The following is a 17,575-nucleotide window of genomic DNA, read 5'->3' as shown; positions in this document are numbered from 1 at the left end:
TTACATTGGCTGAAGGGTGAACAGCTGGCCCAGAGGATATTGCAGGTTTATGAGGGAAGGTCAGGATTCTACAGTAATTATGGTTCTTTCTTTTCATTTTCAGAGTTCTAAATATGAGAGAATAATCACATTATTTATATACTTATGCAGAGAACAAAGTAAATTCAGGCATGCCCAAGTAGAAATGCATATATGCATGCAAACAATGCATTTACAAAACAGCACAGATATACATATGCATGTTTGTTTGACTCCCTGTGTTATAAAGTTATTCTGTCTCTGTTCTTGTGGTGTGTGTTTATATACACATGTATTATACACGCAACTATACCCGTATTATGTGTATCACAGGTACACAGGTCTACTTTCAAAGCTCGACTCCCAAAAAGTCAGACGAAAAATCACAAAACTGAAGAAACACATAATACATCTACAAACACAAACGTGTATATGCATATAGACATACGTATATATACATATATGGCTATACTAAAACAATGTGAAATGTGTAAGGTTTTCAAAGAATACAGTGTTCAGTGCAGGCCAGAAATCATTTTCTACTGTGGTAGTTTTGTAAGAAATTTGTGCATTTGAAAATTATGCCATATATTTTCAGAATAGTCGATGCACATACAAAATGGCTGACCAAAGCTAGCCACCACACCTTAAGCACAGTGGGGGTAGGGGGCAAACCAGCAAATGAATGACCTGTACACAAGTTCTTTCAGGCTGAACTGCTCAAATCACTTCAGTACAACTGCCTCACAGCTATGTTTGCTACCATTAAGTCAGGAAAACAGGTAATCTCTGAAAGGAATACTGCAGATTAGAGTTAAGGTAAAAAGCTTTTTTTTTGTTAAACTTGCTTCCATTTGCCATTAACAGAGATGCTTCCATTTGCCATTAACAAGAATGCAGCACTAGTTCAGCTTTACTCCACCCCCCACCAAACAATCTGCAGCCAGTAAATGTATCAAATAACAGGAACGCAAGCCATCCTGTAACATTTAGTTGTGGAAAACACACAAAAAGTCAGTAAATACAAAGACATCAGTTATTACTGGTAGCCCTTTGAATTTACTCTATCAAAGCCTATAGTACTGTAATGACTGTATCCATTACATCACGTCATATTATTCCACAGGTATGCACGCAGATACTACAGTAAACTACACATCCTTTTTCTTTCCATAGCTGAAAAGGAGATCAAGACTGCTCACAATTGTAAACAAAGGAGAATTAGCAAGATTACGGAGGGTGCTCGCTAATACAGAAAAATATTAGTTTTTTTTTTTTGATTAAGCAATGCATTCTGCAGCAAATAAAATGAAGGCAGTATGTCTTTTTTTTGTTAATAAAGTTATTCAGCTGTAGAACAGTAATCAGAGTAGAACTACCACAGAATTACTACTTTGTAAAATTACTCATTGTAAAATGCAGTAACATTTCCTGTACTACACGTTTACTAGTTGCTTAGAGAGAGCACTGTCAACAAAAAATAGATTTGCCACCAAATACTGATTACATTTTCTTCATTTTTTTTGTCTCTTTCCCTCCCTCTCTTTATGTTATTGTTTTCCATTTTTTGTTTCTCTCTGTTTTATGTTATTTCCACAAGTCTAGGTCTAGGGATGTCAGGCACAGCCCAAGCATGTGCCTCCAAGGTCAAGGAATAGGTTCATAGGTTCATACTAGGCTATCTGCCCGAGGGCATTTACAAGCCTAGCCCATAGATTTGTGGCTTAAGCCACCCCTTTAGTATGGGGAACTATACCCATTATTTTGCTGTTCTTAATTTTCCTCTGCCAAACCAGGATGTCACTGGGTCAGTGTGGTGGCTCTGGTCCTTTGGGCCCCTTGGCATGGTGCAGCCTGGAAAGTCGCACAATCCATGAATCTAGGGACCATGCAGTGGAGAAACAGCTTCAGTCCATGCAAGATCATCTTCACCAAGTGAAGACTTGCCACGTTGGTCAGCTCATACCACCGAGCTACCAAAGACCTTTTCTCTTACACCACTGGGGTCTTCCACTGCAGGTTCATAAGGCAGTGGACAGATTTAAAATACTCTGCACTAGCTTGAAAACAGCACCAACACCTTCACGTAATCCTCTCTCCTACACACACTTCCTATATCTTTCTTCCTACTTCCCTCTCACAAAGGGGGGGGGGGGTGTTCTACTGACAAAAAATATAGTAACCCCACCTCTCCCACCTTATGTAGGACAACCCTCTTCAGGTCTTCCTTGTGTGCCCCTTGTGTTCAGTCTCCCATTTTCTAGCCATTCTATATTCCTTTTCACACCATACCGCCATTCTATATTCCTTTTCACACCATACCAAGAATCAATCAGGGTGTCCAGACAAGGACACCCCCTACAGTCAGGACATAACCTTTTTCTTTAAGACACATTCTGGTACCTGCACTGAATGATACTTTCTCAACTGCCCACAAGTAGCATATACAGGTTTTCACAGTCACATGCTTATTCACAACTTCCACAACAGCCGAAAGACCTGCACATTAAATGGATGAATCCACACATAACTAAACCATTTTTATCCATTTAAAGAACCTATAAAAAACTGGGCATTCATTCGTGCAGGCTTTTGCTTTATCATAGTTAATGCAATTAGCTGGTGCTCTGTGTATTTTCAGATAGTTGTAGCTGCTCTCTGCATAGATACATGTTCATAAGGTCATAGGTGTTTATTAGGCTAAGGTCATAGGTGTTTACTAGGCTAACGACTACAAGGGCCTTTTTAAGCCTAGCCATGCATCCCAAATCTTTGACAAGTTCTGACACCCTTGATAAGTGTAAGCATGGGTCTGGGAGATGAACCATTTACAGGTTACCCGTTTGCATTAGAGACATAGGTGCTAAACCAGGGATGAATTACTGGTTTCCCATCCAATTGTCCAAGTTACACTTGAATTGGATTAGAGAGGACCTCTGCTTCAAATGGATGGGGAGCCTGTTCCATAGACTGTGCAGTCTCTGGGATACATACCTATCTCTATAGCAGGTCCTATTTATATCACAGGCAAAGTTTAAGTCTGTAGAATGGGTAATTCTGGTACTGTTTGTTTTGTGGCTATGCAGGAGGTCTATCAGAGTGAGGCCTGACAATGCCCTGTATGCCCGGCATAAATCGCCCCTCAAAACCTATAAGAGACAGAATACAGGGATAGGGCCTTGAGGCAACCTGCATGGGACATATTACTTACACCATGTATTCTTTTAGTGAGGAACCTCTGTGGACATTTCAGTTATTGGATATGCCTGGTTAGGTATATACCAAAGGGGGCATTGTACTCAATGATAGGTCTGATGGAACAATGACTTTCTCGGACTTAGATGCCATACCATTGTTTATAAGTTGTGCAACATAGAAGGATTTCCTCAACACAGCAGACACATAATGATCAAAGGTTAGATTACTACCTGTGTGTGTCCCCAAGTCCCTGACTACTGGGTCAACTCTAAGGGGTGTGCTGTCAATATGATAGTATCAGGTATGGATGACTTCCCAAAGCAAGTACAATCCTTGGGACTATGAATACGAACCTGTATTTTCCAAGCATCCAAATATAAATCTGGCTTCTTGCGACTAATGTTGTAAAAATCAGAATTCTTATAACAAGAGATGTGTATAGTTCAACAACATTATTTCAAACCTTCAAATAATTCACAAGAGGACATCACTAATATTAAACAGACATACAACATTATTCATGCAGACAAATTTAACTTGTATAAAAAACAACTTTACAAACCTGAATAAAAAAACTATATAAAAACTGTACAAACAAACATTTTGGGTTATGCCAAATGGTTCCCAGACATCAGCACTCTCACTTTACAAAGTAATAACACAGTATTACACAATCTGACCAACATTATCCCTGAGCTCCAGTTTTACATTTCTGGTATAGAAACAAAAACCTTGTTAGCAAAGAGGAAAAAGCAACACAACTTAAACATTGTTTTTACAAACCAAACAAACACAACCTTATTTTATTCCTTTTTTGCTGTATGCATTTTATTGCAAAACAGATCAGCCAGCACTTGCACACGCAATAACACATCCATACACATGGAGTCATAAAAATCAGTTAGTTTGGACCACAATCCTAATGGTGCATAATAATGAACATTTTCAGTGCACACACTGTACTGCATAATCAAAGAAACAACATTGCTGCCCCATTTTGCACTCTCAATTGGAAAGTAACTTCCCCACATTTAAAATACACATTACCAGCTTAAAGATAATTTCCTTAAACAAGCTTGCAACACTACAACAGACTTTTCCTGGATAGTCAGTGTTAACCTTTGGTATACTTTTTCTAAGCAATCAAACAAAATGATGGTACAAAAACTTACCCCTCACACAGATTTCAAAATAAGAAATTAGTAAATAAACTAAACTCTGGAAAACAGGAGTAAGCAAGCTGTAGACTATGCATGCAACGCTCTTGCCAGCCTTTGGTCCAAATTTCACTGATACTAGCCCAGACTTGATGAATTCCAGACTGATGATAAAGCACAGTTAAACCATTTTATCAAAGATAAAATGTCACAGATAAGATCACTTGAAATGAAACAGTCAGTGCATTCATGGCATTGCCATGATAGATAACACTAGAACAGACATAATACTATTTTAGATCAAAATACTGCCTGTAAAAACTGTGACAAATTCGTTTTGTAACACTGCCACTCTGGGGAACCATAACCCTCCACAGGAAGGTCTTGGTGACACTCTGAGGTAAATTTACACCACATTTCAACAGAAAAAAAGTAATATTTATAATTTTGTTCTTCGTAAGAAAACAAAGAAATTAAAATAGAACTACAACTCATCACGTATTTTATCTCCTTTTGGTTTAACTAGCCTACCAATGAAAAGGACAGCGTTTGTTTTATTGTCTTTGATAATAAAGAAAAATGGGTGATCAACATAGAAGAGTTTTGGACTTCTCAGTTCTTCACGGTCATAGATGCTGGCATCAAATGGGTTCCCTTCTGTATCCCATTCCAGTGCAGCTGCATGGAACATATTCGCTAGATAAAGGTCTTTTTTTCCAGACATCTTGGACAGGTCAGCCTTGCTCTTGTCCACTGCTTCAGACAAACCAAGTTCTGCCAAATTTTTCTACAGAAACGTTTCAAAAAACAAAAGAAAGGTCAACATTAATTGCTACACATTTGCTTCTGAAATAAAGAGGGTAAGGTTTCTGACATTCAAATTCAGAGTGTCACAGCTGCCCTACCTATATCACCCTTTCTTTCTCTGTCACAGCTGCCCTACCTATATCACCCTTTCTTTCTCTGTCACAGGATCAATCTACCCCTGTAATAAAATGCAGTGCAACAGTGCATCTGACACTACTCTACAGCTCCAAAAGCCTTTCAAGTAGGGCATGTCCCAAGTCTGTCAACAACAATTCCACTTCAGTCTGCCAAGGACCTGCTACTCTCCAGTGTGTCTCCTTTAGTGACATCTTTGTCTCTTGCCCAATGAATGCAGTGTCTTTGAACCATACCACCCTTCTCATCCAGTGTACAACTACTCAGCTAAGTCTCTCATACCCCTTGCTTCCTATTTCTTTTCCAGAAATTCAGCTCAAGACCTGCATAAAATGCAACTCTCAAGTTCATCTATTAAAGCCACATGCAATGAGCTGTGCATGTGCATATGGCCCTAAAGATGTGTAGCCTTCTCCTGAGCAGGAAAGGAGACTTACAAGGGGAGAATCTTCACAAAATTTGAAAAAAATTTACACAAAGGACAATTTATGGCAAGTAAAAAAGCAATGTTGTCCAACAGGGTAGGGTGTGTTCTGCTGTGGAAATAACACTTGTCTAGCAGTGTTGAGGCCAGAGGTCGTAAGCAATATAGTTAGATGAAGAATCGGTTCATTATGCAATACAACATGGTTAATAGAGATGTGCAAGGACATGGTGATTCAGAGATCCACATAGTGTGTGATTAGGCTGAGGGAAAATTAACACAGCATTCACCACATGCAGGTGACCACATAACATGCAAACTGCACTACACATGCAAATGAAATCAAATATGGCAAACTGATTAAAAAAATGCGTAAACCTAAAAAGACTAGTCCTACCGATCAGCTAGTCTAAATGTCAGTATCTTCTACTGTAAAATCATCTACTGTGATAACAGATGCTTAAGAGCCAACCGACATCTGTTAGTGGATGTCCTTGGTGCCAATATTTGCAATGAAGTATCCCCTCCAGTTAGATGCCTCGACCAGTCCTTAACATGTCGTTATCTCTACGACTAGGAGACTGTCGACGAAAACCATATGAATAAACACACCTTAAAGGATTCTTAGGCATGCACAGCAATCACATGGAAACACAAGGAGATGCATGGAATGCCTATCCCAGCGGACACCAAGGTCTGCATAGCATTAAATATCCTCAGTACAGATTTGACAGCATCTGACAGGGACCACCGTTGAAGTTTTGCAAGTATCTACCTCACAACTCTTGCTACAGTTTAGGAGGGTATCAAAGAGAAAGTATCCTAGATATCTAGACAAATCCTTTGTCCTCAGTTAGCTATGAAGAGTGGGGACAGCAAGAGTCTCAACATCGCATGACAACTGTTTAGACCTGTCCTGTGACAGTGCACCATGCATCCAGCCCCTGGCACTGCCAATGACTAGTATTTTCATGGCTACACCACTTGTCAAGTAGGCTACCACTGCCTTCAGCAGGCACATCTGCTTTATGTCCCTATATGCCATGTCACTGTGCTGCAGGCTGTCATACAGCTCCTCACATATACATGCAGCAGTATGACTGTCATGACGTAAATGTCATCCGTCTGTGGCTGGATTACAGACTGCACGTCCACTGATGAAGCCAAGAGTGAGTGGCATCAAGTCAGTGAATGGCCTAGAATCACACTAGCGACTGCACAGTGGAGAAACATGTTTGTAGCTGTGTTTATAAAACTCAGGCAACAGCACCACTCTCTGCTGCCATCTGTGGGCGACATGTATACCTTGAGTCAGGCACACATGGGCAGGCTGTGCGGCACTAAAAAGTACAGTTTTGTACCTACCATAAATGTAGATGTCCGATAGATATGCATCTGCAGTCATAACATATGGGTTGTCCTGCCTCAGGCAGCCATTCGGTCGGCCGGATTCCAAAGTCTGGGTCTGGCCTCGGCTGATGTCGCACTTTCCCCGACGTCAGACCGTCTGGGGGTATAAAAGCATCAGCCGACGCCATTTTCCTCAGTGTTTCTTGCCCCAGATGCCCTCTAGGAAGGCCAAATTTGGAGGAATGCAATAAATTCCAAACATTTTCCAAAATATATATATATATATATATATATATATATATATATATATATATATATATATATATATATATATATATATATATATATATATATATTATATACATACAAACAAACACACCATAATAGATCCCCCAGCTAGCTAATGGAGGGGTAAGCACCCTAGGCATACCACAGAGGGGAAGGAGGGAGGGTAAACCTGACTGCAGATGCATACCTATCGGATATCTACATTTATGGTAGGTACAAAACTGTACTATGTCCTTCAAGGATGCATCTGCAGTCATAACATATGGGTAGAATACCATAGCCAATCTGGGGGAGGAGGTACTAAGAAAAGGATGGTGTAGTTAAGATACCCTGCAGGACTGCTGTAGCAAAACCTGCTCTGGATCTGGAGTATAAAGGTAAATGGTAATGTTTGGCAAATGTATGCACGGAGCTCCATGTAGCAGCTTCTAAAATGTCCTTGGTAGCCACCCCTCTTAGGAAGGCTGTAGTGGTGGCTGTGGCCCTCGTGGAATGAGGCCTAATGTTTGCAGGAACAGTCTTTCCATGAAAGGAGTAACAAAATCGAATGCAATTTCCTATCCACTTTGAAATTGTCTGTTTGGAAATTGCTTTTCCTTGTACCCCAGCAGCATATGCTACAAGGAGTTGGTCAGTCTTTCTGTAACTTTTAGTTCTGTCCAAGTAGTAGCGTAGTTGTCTGTGTATATCCAGAGTGTGTAGAAGTTTTTCCCCTTTATTTTGTGGATTTGGGAAGAATGTAGGCAAGTGAATAGCTTGGTTCAAGGATACCCTAGATACCACCTTTGGCATAAAAGTAGGATTGGTTCTCAATGAAACTCTGTCCTGATGGAAGATAAGAAATGGCTGTACTGCCATTAAAGCTTGTAACAAAGATACTCTTCTTGCTGAAGTTATGGCCAGAAGGAATGCAGTTTTCCAAGACAGAAACTGTAGCTCCGCCGATGCTGCTGATTCAAAGGGAGGAAGTGTTAGTTTCTCCAGCACGAAGTTGAGATCCCAAGTAGGTAAAGGTGGTTTCCTTGGAGGATTGATGTTTGATTCCTCTCAGAAATTGCCTGAGGAGAGGATGCGAGAAGATAGGTGGATCAACATTGTATTCTGCTGAAATTGCTGAGGCATGAATCTTAATGGAAGAATAGGACAGGCCATTGTGGAACAATTCTGCTAAGTATTCCAGAATATGTGCCATGCTCGCCACTGTCACATCTAAGCCTTTTGTTGTGTTCCAAATGAGAAACCTTTTCCATTTTGCTGAGTATGTCTTCCTTGTGGAAGGGCGGCGAGCTTCCATAATAATGTCCTTTACTCTCTGTGATAAGTTATTTTGAGGGGGGTTTATGGAATTTTCCAGGCAGTTAGCTGCAATGTTTTCAAGTTGGGATGCATGATCTTGAAATTGTTCTGCGTCAGAAGTGGCCATAGGGGGAGAGGCCACGGTTTCGTCTGTGACATGCTCCTCAATAGTGGGTACCAGTGCTGGCTTGGCCAGTCTGGAGCTATCAGAATCACTCTTGGCTGTTCTGCCCTGATCTTCAGTAAAACCTTGGACATTAATGTGAGAGGTGGGAAGGCATAGACTTTTAGAGCTTTCCAGCTGAAAGAGAGAGAGTCCACCCTCCAAGCTTGTGGGTGGTATGTCCTTGAGCAGAATGTCTTCAGTTGATGATTGTGGGGCAAGGCGAACAGATCTATCTCCGGCTTTCCCCATGCTTGTGTTATGAGTAGAAAGATGTCTGGGTGCAGCATCCATGGTAGTTCTGCTTAAGCTGTCTGCCAGTGCATTTTCTTTCCCTGGCACGAACTGGGACTGTAGTTGGATATTGAGTTTCAAGCATAGTTCCCATAGATTCATGGCCAGCCTGCATAGAGGGTAGGAATGCGTGCCTCCTTGCTTGTTTATGTACCACATGACTGTGGTGTTGTCTGTCCTTATTAACAGGTGGCCTTGCGGGAGGAAAGGTTTGAAGGCCTTGATTGCGTGCATCACTGCCAGCATTTCCTTTTGGTTTATGTGCATGCGCAGCTGCCCTTGAGACCATAGGCCTTGGATACATTTGCCCTCCATGTGTGCTCCCCATCCTCGGTCTGAAGCGTCCGTGGTGATTTGTTTGTTTTGTTTTTGGTTTGTTGAAAGGCAACCCTCTGTTGGACTGGCAGGCTTGAGCCCACCACAGAAATTCCTTTTGAAGGCAAGGAATGATTGGTATCTAAGTTTCCAAACTGTGACTGTGCTGAGACCATACACTCCTTGGGTACCATTGTAATTTTCTCATATGCAGCCTGGCTTGTGGAATCGGAATTATGCAGGATGCCATGTAACCCAGGGCCTGCAGGATTTTCCTTGCAGTTAGCTGAGTTTGTCTTGTCAGATTCAAGAAGTAATCCGGAAGTTGTTTTTGTTTTTCTTCTGTGAGAAAGGCCATTTGGGTGGTTGTGTCTAGATCTGCACCCAAAAAGGTTATCCTTTGGGATGGAACAAGTCTTGATTTTTGGATGTTGACTGTGTATCCCAAGGCCTGTAATAGGTGGATGGCATAGTCCAAGTACTTTATCAAATTTTTCTTGTTGTCCGCTTGTATGAGGCAGTCGTCCAGATATGGGTAGATTTGAATCCCCTGAAGTCTGCAGTGTGCAATTACTGATGCCAGGCATTTTGTGAATACTCTGGGCGCAGTAGATAAGCCAAAGGGCAATGCTGAGAATTGATAATGCTCTGATCCTGCAAGAAATCTGAGGTGTCTTCTGCAACTTTGCCGAATAGGGACATGCAGGTATGCCTCCTTGAGATCTAGAGTCACCAGCCAAGACTCCTTGCCCAGCATGGGAAGAAGTTGCTGTACAGTCAGCATCTTGAATTTTGGCACAATGAAGTAAGTATTCAGTGCGGACAGGTCGAGAATAGGCCTCCATTGATTTTCTTTTCTTGGAACAAGGAATAATCTGGAGTAAAATAATCTGGAGTAAAATCCTAGGCCTTGTTCTGAAAGAGGTACCTTTTCTATGGCTTTCATTTGTATTAAGTTGTTGATCTGCTTTAAAGCCTCTGCCCTCTGATTTGGTGGCAGGTTTGGCATTCCGTTTCTTCTTGGCAAAGTGTGGAAGTGGAACCTGTATCCTTTGTCTATTATTTGCAGTGTCCATGTTTCCCTTGTAATGTAATGCCAGTTTTTTGAGAATAAAGAAAGCTTTCCACCCAATGGTGCTTCCAATTGAGCCCTGGTCGGCGGAATCAAAGGAAAGTCATTGAGTCTGTCCAGGTGTGGTAGTTGTTGCTGTTCCTGCACTATCTCTCTGGTTGGTAGGCTGCCACTGACGGCCTCTGTAGGAGCCTCTAGCTTGCCCTCTACCTCTGGGATGCCTGTTCCTGCCCCTCTGGGATCTGTCCGAGTCTGGAAAGGACCAATTCTTAGTAGGCCAGTTTCTGCTGAATCTCGGTGGTTGTACTTGCAGAAAATCCTTAACTGTTTGCACAGATTTTGCCTTTTCTTCAAACTTCAAGACCTCCTGAGCAGAGGAACCAAATCATTTTTGTTTTTCCATTGGAGCATCCAGGAGTTTAGCTTTAACATGGTCTGGTAAAGATTGTTCCTTCAACCAGGCATGCCTACGAATAACTGCCCCAGTCATAGCTGACCTACATGAAGCTTCCAGTGCATCATAACCACACTGCAAAAAATTATTACTAACCTGCTGTGAGTTATGTACCAGATCCTGAAGGGATTTACGGTCAAGGGGTTCAGAAGAGGAAAGCTTCTTATGCAATTCATCTAACAAATACTCTTGGTACTGTATCATATGAAACTGACAATTTAATGCCCTCATGGAAAGAGTTGCAGAAGTATATACCTTCTTTCCCCATCTCTCTAAAGCTCTAGACTCCCTTTCAGAAGGTAGAGGATTTTTGGCAGTGGCAGCTGCAACCCCTTTTGGGCACTGAGAAATAGTATCTGGGTCTGCAGAATGGGCCTTGTACAGATGTAGATGAGAATCCGGGACCCTGTAGTATCCATCAGGTTTGGCAGGAGCCAGAGGGAGAGAATCAGGGGCTGTACTAACATCATTGTACACATCATCAATAACATTCAAAACAGGAGGTATAGCTAAGGGCCTATACCAAGGTAAATGTAAAAAGGTCCTTAATCTCTTTCTAGAATCAGAAAAATCCTGACCCTGCCATTGAAAATGTTCTCTCAGAGTGTAGTGTCTCAAAGGAAAACTCTTCAGGAGGGGAGGCCGAAGGGATAGATTCTTCAGCATCAGAATCCTCGTAGGCCGAATAAGCCTCCTCCTGGTGATCTGACAACAGATCCATCTGTAGACTCATCTGAAGAGTGCTGGTCAGAGGGCTCAGTCCTGGGCCTTTTGTCTGGTGGTGGTTGAGAGCCTCTGTCCGGGTGAGGCTGAGAACCTCTAATTAAAGAGATAAGATCCTCTGCAAGGCTGAGGATCTGAGAACTAGAAGAAGGTCTCAGAGGTTGTCTTGGGAGGCAAAGCTTTAGCAAGTTTAGCAGCTTTAGCCCTGGAAAAAGCCTTAATGGACATGGAAGCAGGGGGTCTGGCTGCACCACGTGCAGGAGTAGACTTGTCCAAAGGAATGGCGTCTACATTTCCTGGACACTGGTTTCAGTAGATAGCTCAGTAGCCGACTCAGTCGGGGCCTCCAGGGCCGCGGTGGTCGGTTGAGTGGATTCGGTTAAAGGAAGTACCGAGGACTCGGTTTCGGCCGAAACAGAGACACTCGCGGTAGGCCTAACAGTGGTTTCAGCCGAAACCGCGGGCCGCGAGTGTCGGTCCTTGTCCTTCCGTTTTTTCACAAAATGCGAAGTCGGAGTCTCTGACGGCATCTTATATGCAAAAGTAGCCCCAAAGAATTCCTCTGCAAACTCCGACCGACGTCTAAGAGTTAGTCGAAGGAAGCACAGGCTGAACAGGCCGAGACGTCGTGGTCTGGGCCTAAGCAAGGGAGGCAGTAAGAGTGGAAATCCTTATGAGGCATTTGTTTCCCACAAGTTAAACAATTATTTACTTTATCTGACATCGGCTGAGGCAAGAGAGAGTCCCCAATGGGGTACTTAGCTTTTTCGAAGTCTTCGGTAGCTGAATCACAGGAGCTAACCGACCGGCACTTGCGAACTGCTTCTGCTTCGGGCACCACGCGGCAAGAAAGACTGAGGAAAATGGCGTCGGCTGATGCTTTTATACCCCCAGACGCTCTGACGTCGGGGAAAGTGCAACATCAGCAGAGGCCAGACCCAGACTTTGGAATCCGACCGACCGAAGGGCTGCCTGAGGCAGGACAACCCATATGTTATGACTGCAGATGCATCCTTGAAGGACATCACAGGTAATGCCGGATATGCATCTAGCCCCTCAAAGTCAAATCAGCACTGGCTGCTGCGTGTGTGACCTCTACTGTCAACACTGTTGGCAAGGTCTATGTTGGTATACAGACACTGACTTGAAGCACCAGACTTATCCCATCCCATTACACTGGATCCTCCACCAGTAAAACCTGTGAATATGCAGGCAGAAGATATGTATGTGGCAGTGACCATCCCACCACCATGTGGTTCACATACACTATTGCATGCTAAATTGAGAACACAGCCTTTGATACAGGTTTCTTATAGTGCAAGCTGCTTCTGTTGCATCCCTGATATACATGGAGGATGGAGGGCAGATATGTGGATAGGTACAGCAGTCTTATTAGTGAGGCAGTGCTCTATGGTACAGACATGTGCATACTAACCTGGTGAATCCCCTACAGTTGCCTAAACAGTAATCACAAGGCTGATCCCCCATTCATATCACTGCCATGTATGAAGGCTCTGTCAATTTCCAAAGACAGAGATACCATATGTTCTCAGACTCTAGAGATTCCTTTGTGTTGATGGTACACCCACTTTAGCCAACTTATTACTTCCTATCCTTTGTGTTTTTGCATGCAGAATCATACTGGTCACTCTGCAATGCACCTTACTAATGTGCTAAGCTGCCCATTCAACTCCTGAACTGGTCCCTGCCACATCTGCTGAAGAAAGTTGTCTGCACTGCTCTTCAAGGTCCCATCTGCCATGTGGGTGTGTGCAAGACTTGGAGTATCATCTCTGTGACTGCTTCAGTGAACTCTTCCAGATGTTGCTATTCCATCATTCCCATGACAATACTGGTACACCAGTAAGTACAAAAATGGAAGTCACTGTGTGTCTGCAAGAAAGGCCCCTATCTCTGTCAGTACTCCCTCACTGCTCTTAGGTTGCCAACATGTAGAACATGTCATTGTGTGGCAGCACTATGTATATCACAACAGTATGGCGTGTATTGTGCTTCAAACACAGAGCGGGACCTATGGAATTTAGGCAGCAAAAAACACAATAGTATATTTTGTGGTCTGTGTGCAACTGATGCACTGCAGCAGACCCTACATAGCTGGAAACTCAGGCCTAACCCATGCACCCTCAAATTTCTCCCAACTGCCTTCTACCCTGCATTACTCACTATACCCCATTATAATACCTCCCCACAGTGCTGCTTGCTTTCCTGCCCTGCACTGTGGTCTATCAGGGCGCTCCCCTCTTACAGTTTGCAAACAGGCATGCCTTGAACCCTCTACCCTGCCAATGTCACCCACACCCTGACATGAATGCTACAATGCTCATGTCTGTACTGCCCATTGCTGTGCTCCCCTGCAAACAGCTGTCTGTGTTGTGCCACTCTGCGTAACCACTGCAGTCCTGGGAGATCACCAGTAGTTTTTTCTGAAGTTGGATTGCCTGTATGCTGCACAGTCCCTACATGATAATTCTGATGTTGCTTATGTGGTTCCAACAAAATGGTAACCACATTACTTACTGCACTAAAACAGGCCTCCTAGCACCATAGTTATGCTAATGAAATGAAAAGTGGTTGTTTCAGAAAAGCAGCTTTAAGGGGAAGAATTTTTATTACTAGTCCTCGCTAGAATGATTATGTCTGCCTGTTCCTGGGCTGGAAAATCATAAGCACAAATGCACAATCATTGTGATGGCTGGACACACTACTGATAACTGCAATGTGCTATTAGGCAGGCTGGCCATGCTACAGTTCAGATGCATTGTGCTACTATGCAAGTCCACATATCACACTACTATGAGATGTGAGCACTCTAACAGTAATGCAGTGCCAGTGAATAGTAGCACAGTCAGGCTTCATAGCTGCATTATGTAACTGGACAATAATGTCACAATGCTCCAAAAAGTACAGTTTTGTACCTACTATAAATGTAGATGTTAGAGTGCTAATACAGCTGCAGTCATAACAGATGGGTTCTCCTGCCATCAGGCGGGTCCTCGGTCGGCCGAATTCCAAAGTCTAGGTCCGGCGTCGGTTGTCGTCGCTTTCCCTGACGTCAGTCCGACAGGGGTATAAAGGAACCAGCCGACGCCATTTTCTTCAGTTTTTCTTACCCCAGATGTCAGGTGCCCCCCGAAGGAAGGCAATACATAAATTTATGTAATAATGCAATGCAGTATAATCAAAATACAGTAGATGCAAGCAAATACACCATAAATGAATACCCCAATCAGGTTGTATGAGGATGCGTTAGCCTATAGGCCTGTCCCAAGAGGGGAGGGAGGGAAACCTGGACTGCAGCTGTATTAGCACTCAAACATCTACATTTATGGTAGGTACAAAACTGTACTATGTTCATCGTGCATACAGCTGCAGTCATAACAGATGGGTAGAATCCCAAAGCTAAGAAAGGGGTGGTAGGCACTAGGTGGAACTAGGAGGAGCCAGGATGCCCTGCAAGACTGCAGTGGCAAAGTCTGCTCTAGTTTTGGAGTAGAATGGTAGATGGTAGTGCTTGGAGAAGGTATGTACAGAACTCCAAGTGGCTGCTTCCAAAATATCTTTGGTAGGAACTCCTCTGAGGAAGGCTGCAGAGGTAGCTGTGGCCCTTGTGGAGTGAGATCTGATGCCTGTAGGTACAGTTTTGCCATGAAAAGAATAGCAAAAGCGTATGCAGTGGGCTATCCATTTTGAGATTGTTTGTTTCGAAATTGGCTTTCCTTGAGCTCCTACAGCATAGGACACAAAGAGCTGTTCTGATTTTCTGAAAGGCTTTGTTCTGTCCAGATAACGTAGTTGTCTGTGGATATCCAAGGAGTGTAGTAATCTCTCCCCTTTGTTTTGAGGATTAGGATAGAAGGTAGGTAAATGTATGGCCTGATTCAAAGCTACCCTGGATACCACTTTAGGCATAAAGGACGGGTTGGTTCGTAAGGAAACTCTGTCCTGATGGAAGATGATGAAAAGCTGCACAGCCATGAGAGCTTGTAGTTTTGAAACTCTACGAGCTGAGGTAATTGCCAGAAAGAAAGCTTTTTCCAGGACAAATATTGCAAGTCTGATGAGGCAGCTGGTTCAAAGGGAGGCAAGGTCAGTTTTTCCAGGATGAAATTGAGATCCCAAGCAGGTATTGGTTGTTTTCTTGGGGGTCTAAGATTCTTAGCCCCTCTGAGGAACTGTCTTGAGAGGGTGAGAAAATAAGGGTGGATCAGTGTTGTATTCTGCAGAAATGGCTGAGGCATGGATTTTGATGGAGGAGAATGAAAGTCCACTGCTTAGCAGCTCAGCTAAGTACTGTAGTATTTGAGGTAAATTCAGTTTCTCAGGATCCTGGCCCCTTTTCTCATTCCAGACAAAACCGTTTCCATTTTGCGGAGTAAGCTTTTCTAGTTGACGGCCTTCTGGCCTCCAAAATGACATCCTGCACCTCCTTGGAGAGTATGGTCTGTTGTGATGCTAAGGAATCTTCCATGCGGCTAGATTGAGTGTTTTTAGCTGGCTGTTAGAGGCAGGGTCCATGGTGGGGAATGCGTCAGGCTCCTCAGGAGTGGGTACCAGTGTTGTCTTGGCCAGTCCGGAACAATGAGGATCATCTTTGGTCTGTCTGCTCTGGTTTTCAATAGAACTTTGGGCAGCAGAGGAAGAGGTGGGAAGGCATAAACTGTCATTGATGTCCAACTGTAAGAGAGAGCGTCCACTCTCCAAGCCTTTGGATGGAAAATCCTTGAGCAGAATTTTGTCAATTGGTGATTTTTGTGGGAGGCAAAGAGATCTAGGTCTGGCCTTCCCCATGCTTGCATTATTTCTGTAAAAACTTTTGGATGCAACTTCCATTCGTGTGGATCTGTCATATTTCTGCTTAGGTTGTCTGCCAGCGTGTTTTCCTTGCCTGGCAAGTACTGTGCTTGTAGTTCGATTTGTAAGTCCATGGCCATGTTCCAAAGTGACATGGCCAGTCTGCATAGGGGGTATGAATGTGTTCCTCCCTGTTTATGTACCACATAACTGTGGTGTTGTCCGTTCTTATCAATAGTTGGCCTGGTTGCAGAAGGTCCTTGAAAGCTATAATAGCATTTATTACTGCTAGCATTTCCTTTTGATTGATGTGAAGGTGCTTTTCTTTTTGGGACCATTTGCCCTGAATGCACCTATCTGTCATGTGCACCCCCCAGGCGTAGTCCGAGGCGTCTGTTGTGATGACTTGATTTGCTTGAGGCTTGCTGAATGGAAGACCTGTGTTTGTTTGGCATGCTTGAGCCCACCACAGAAATTCCTTTTGCAGACATGGAATTAGTGGTATTATTGTTTCCAAACTGTGGCTGTGTTGAGACCATATGTTTTTCAGGTAACATTGAAGTTTCCTCATATGCAGCTTTGCACATGGGATTAGTAAGATGCAAGATGCCATGAATCCCAGAGCCTGCAGGATTTTCCTTGCAGTCAGCCTGGTGCAATTTGCTAGTGCTCTGAAGTATTGAGTTAGTTGCCCCTACTTCTCTGGCGTGAGGTAGGCCATCTGGGTGTTTGTGTCCAAGTTGGCACCCAGGAAAATTATCTTCCGAGAGGGTATTAGCCTTGACTTCTTTTTGTTGACCGTGTATCCCAGAGAGCTCAACAACATTATTACATAAGCCAGATGTTTCAGAAGAATGTGCTTGCTGTCCACTTGGATCAGGCAGTCGTCCAAATAAGGGTATATTTGTATCCCTTGAAGGATGCAGTAGGCAATTACTGATGCCAGGCATTTCGTGAATACTCTGGGCGCAGTAGATAAGCCAAAGGGCAATGCAGAGAATTGATAATGGGTTGAACCTGCAAGAAATCCGAGGTATCTTCTGCAATTTTACAAAACACCTCACTGAGT

At 43.3% G+C, this 17,575-nt stretch overlaps 1 protein-coding gene across 1 annotated transcript in view; it reads right to left on the bottom strand.

Annotated features, from left to right (window-relative positions):
• Positions 1 to 4,017: 4,017 nt before the first annotated feature.
• The window catches only part of SERPINH1 (serpin family H member 1), a 151,605-nt gene continuing 138,047 nt past the window's right edge, over positions 4,018 to 17,575 (bottom strand). Inside the window, exon 5 of the mRNA XM_044071143.1 lies at positions 4,018 to 5,160. Coding sequence (XP_043927078.1) covers positions 4,858 to 5,160 — 303 coding nt within the window. The 3' untranslated portion in view covers positions 4,018 to 4,857. The remainder of the gene's footprint in view (positions 5,161 to 17,575) is intronic.

This window comes from Protopterus annectens, chromosome 5.part0, assembly GCF_019279795.1.
Source record: "Protopterus annectens isolate FY-2018-M chromosome 5.part0, PAN1.0, whole genome shotgun sequence".
NCBI classification, from domain to species: domain Eukaryota; kingdom Metazoa; phylum Chordata; order Ceratodontiformes; family Protopteridae; genus Protopterus; species Protopterus annectens.
The sequence above is the reverse complement of the archived record's forward strand: the minus strand, read 5'-3'. Positions and strand labels throughout refer to the sequence as shown.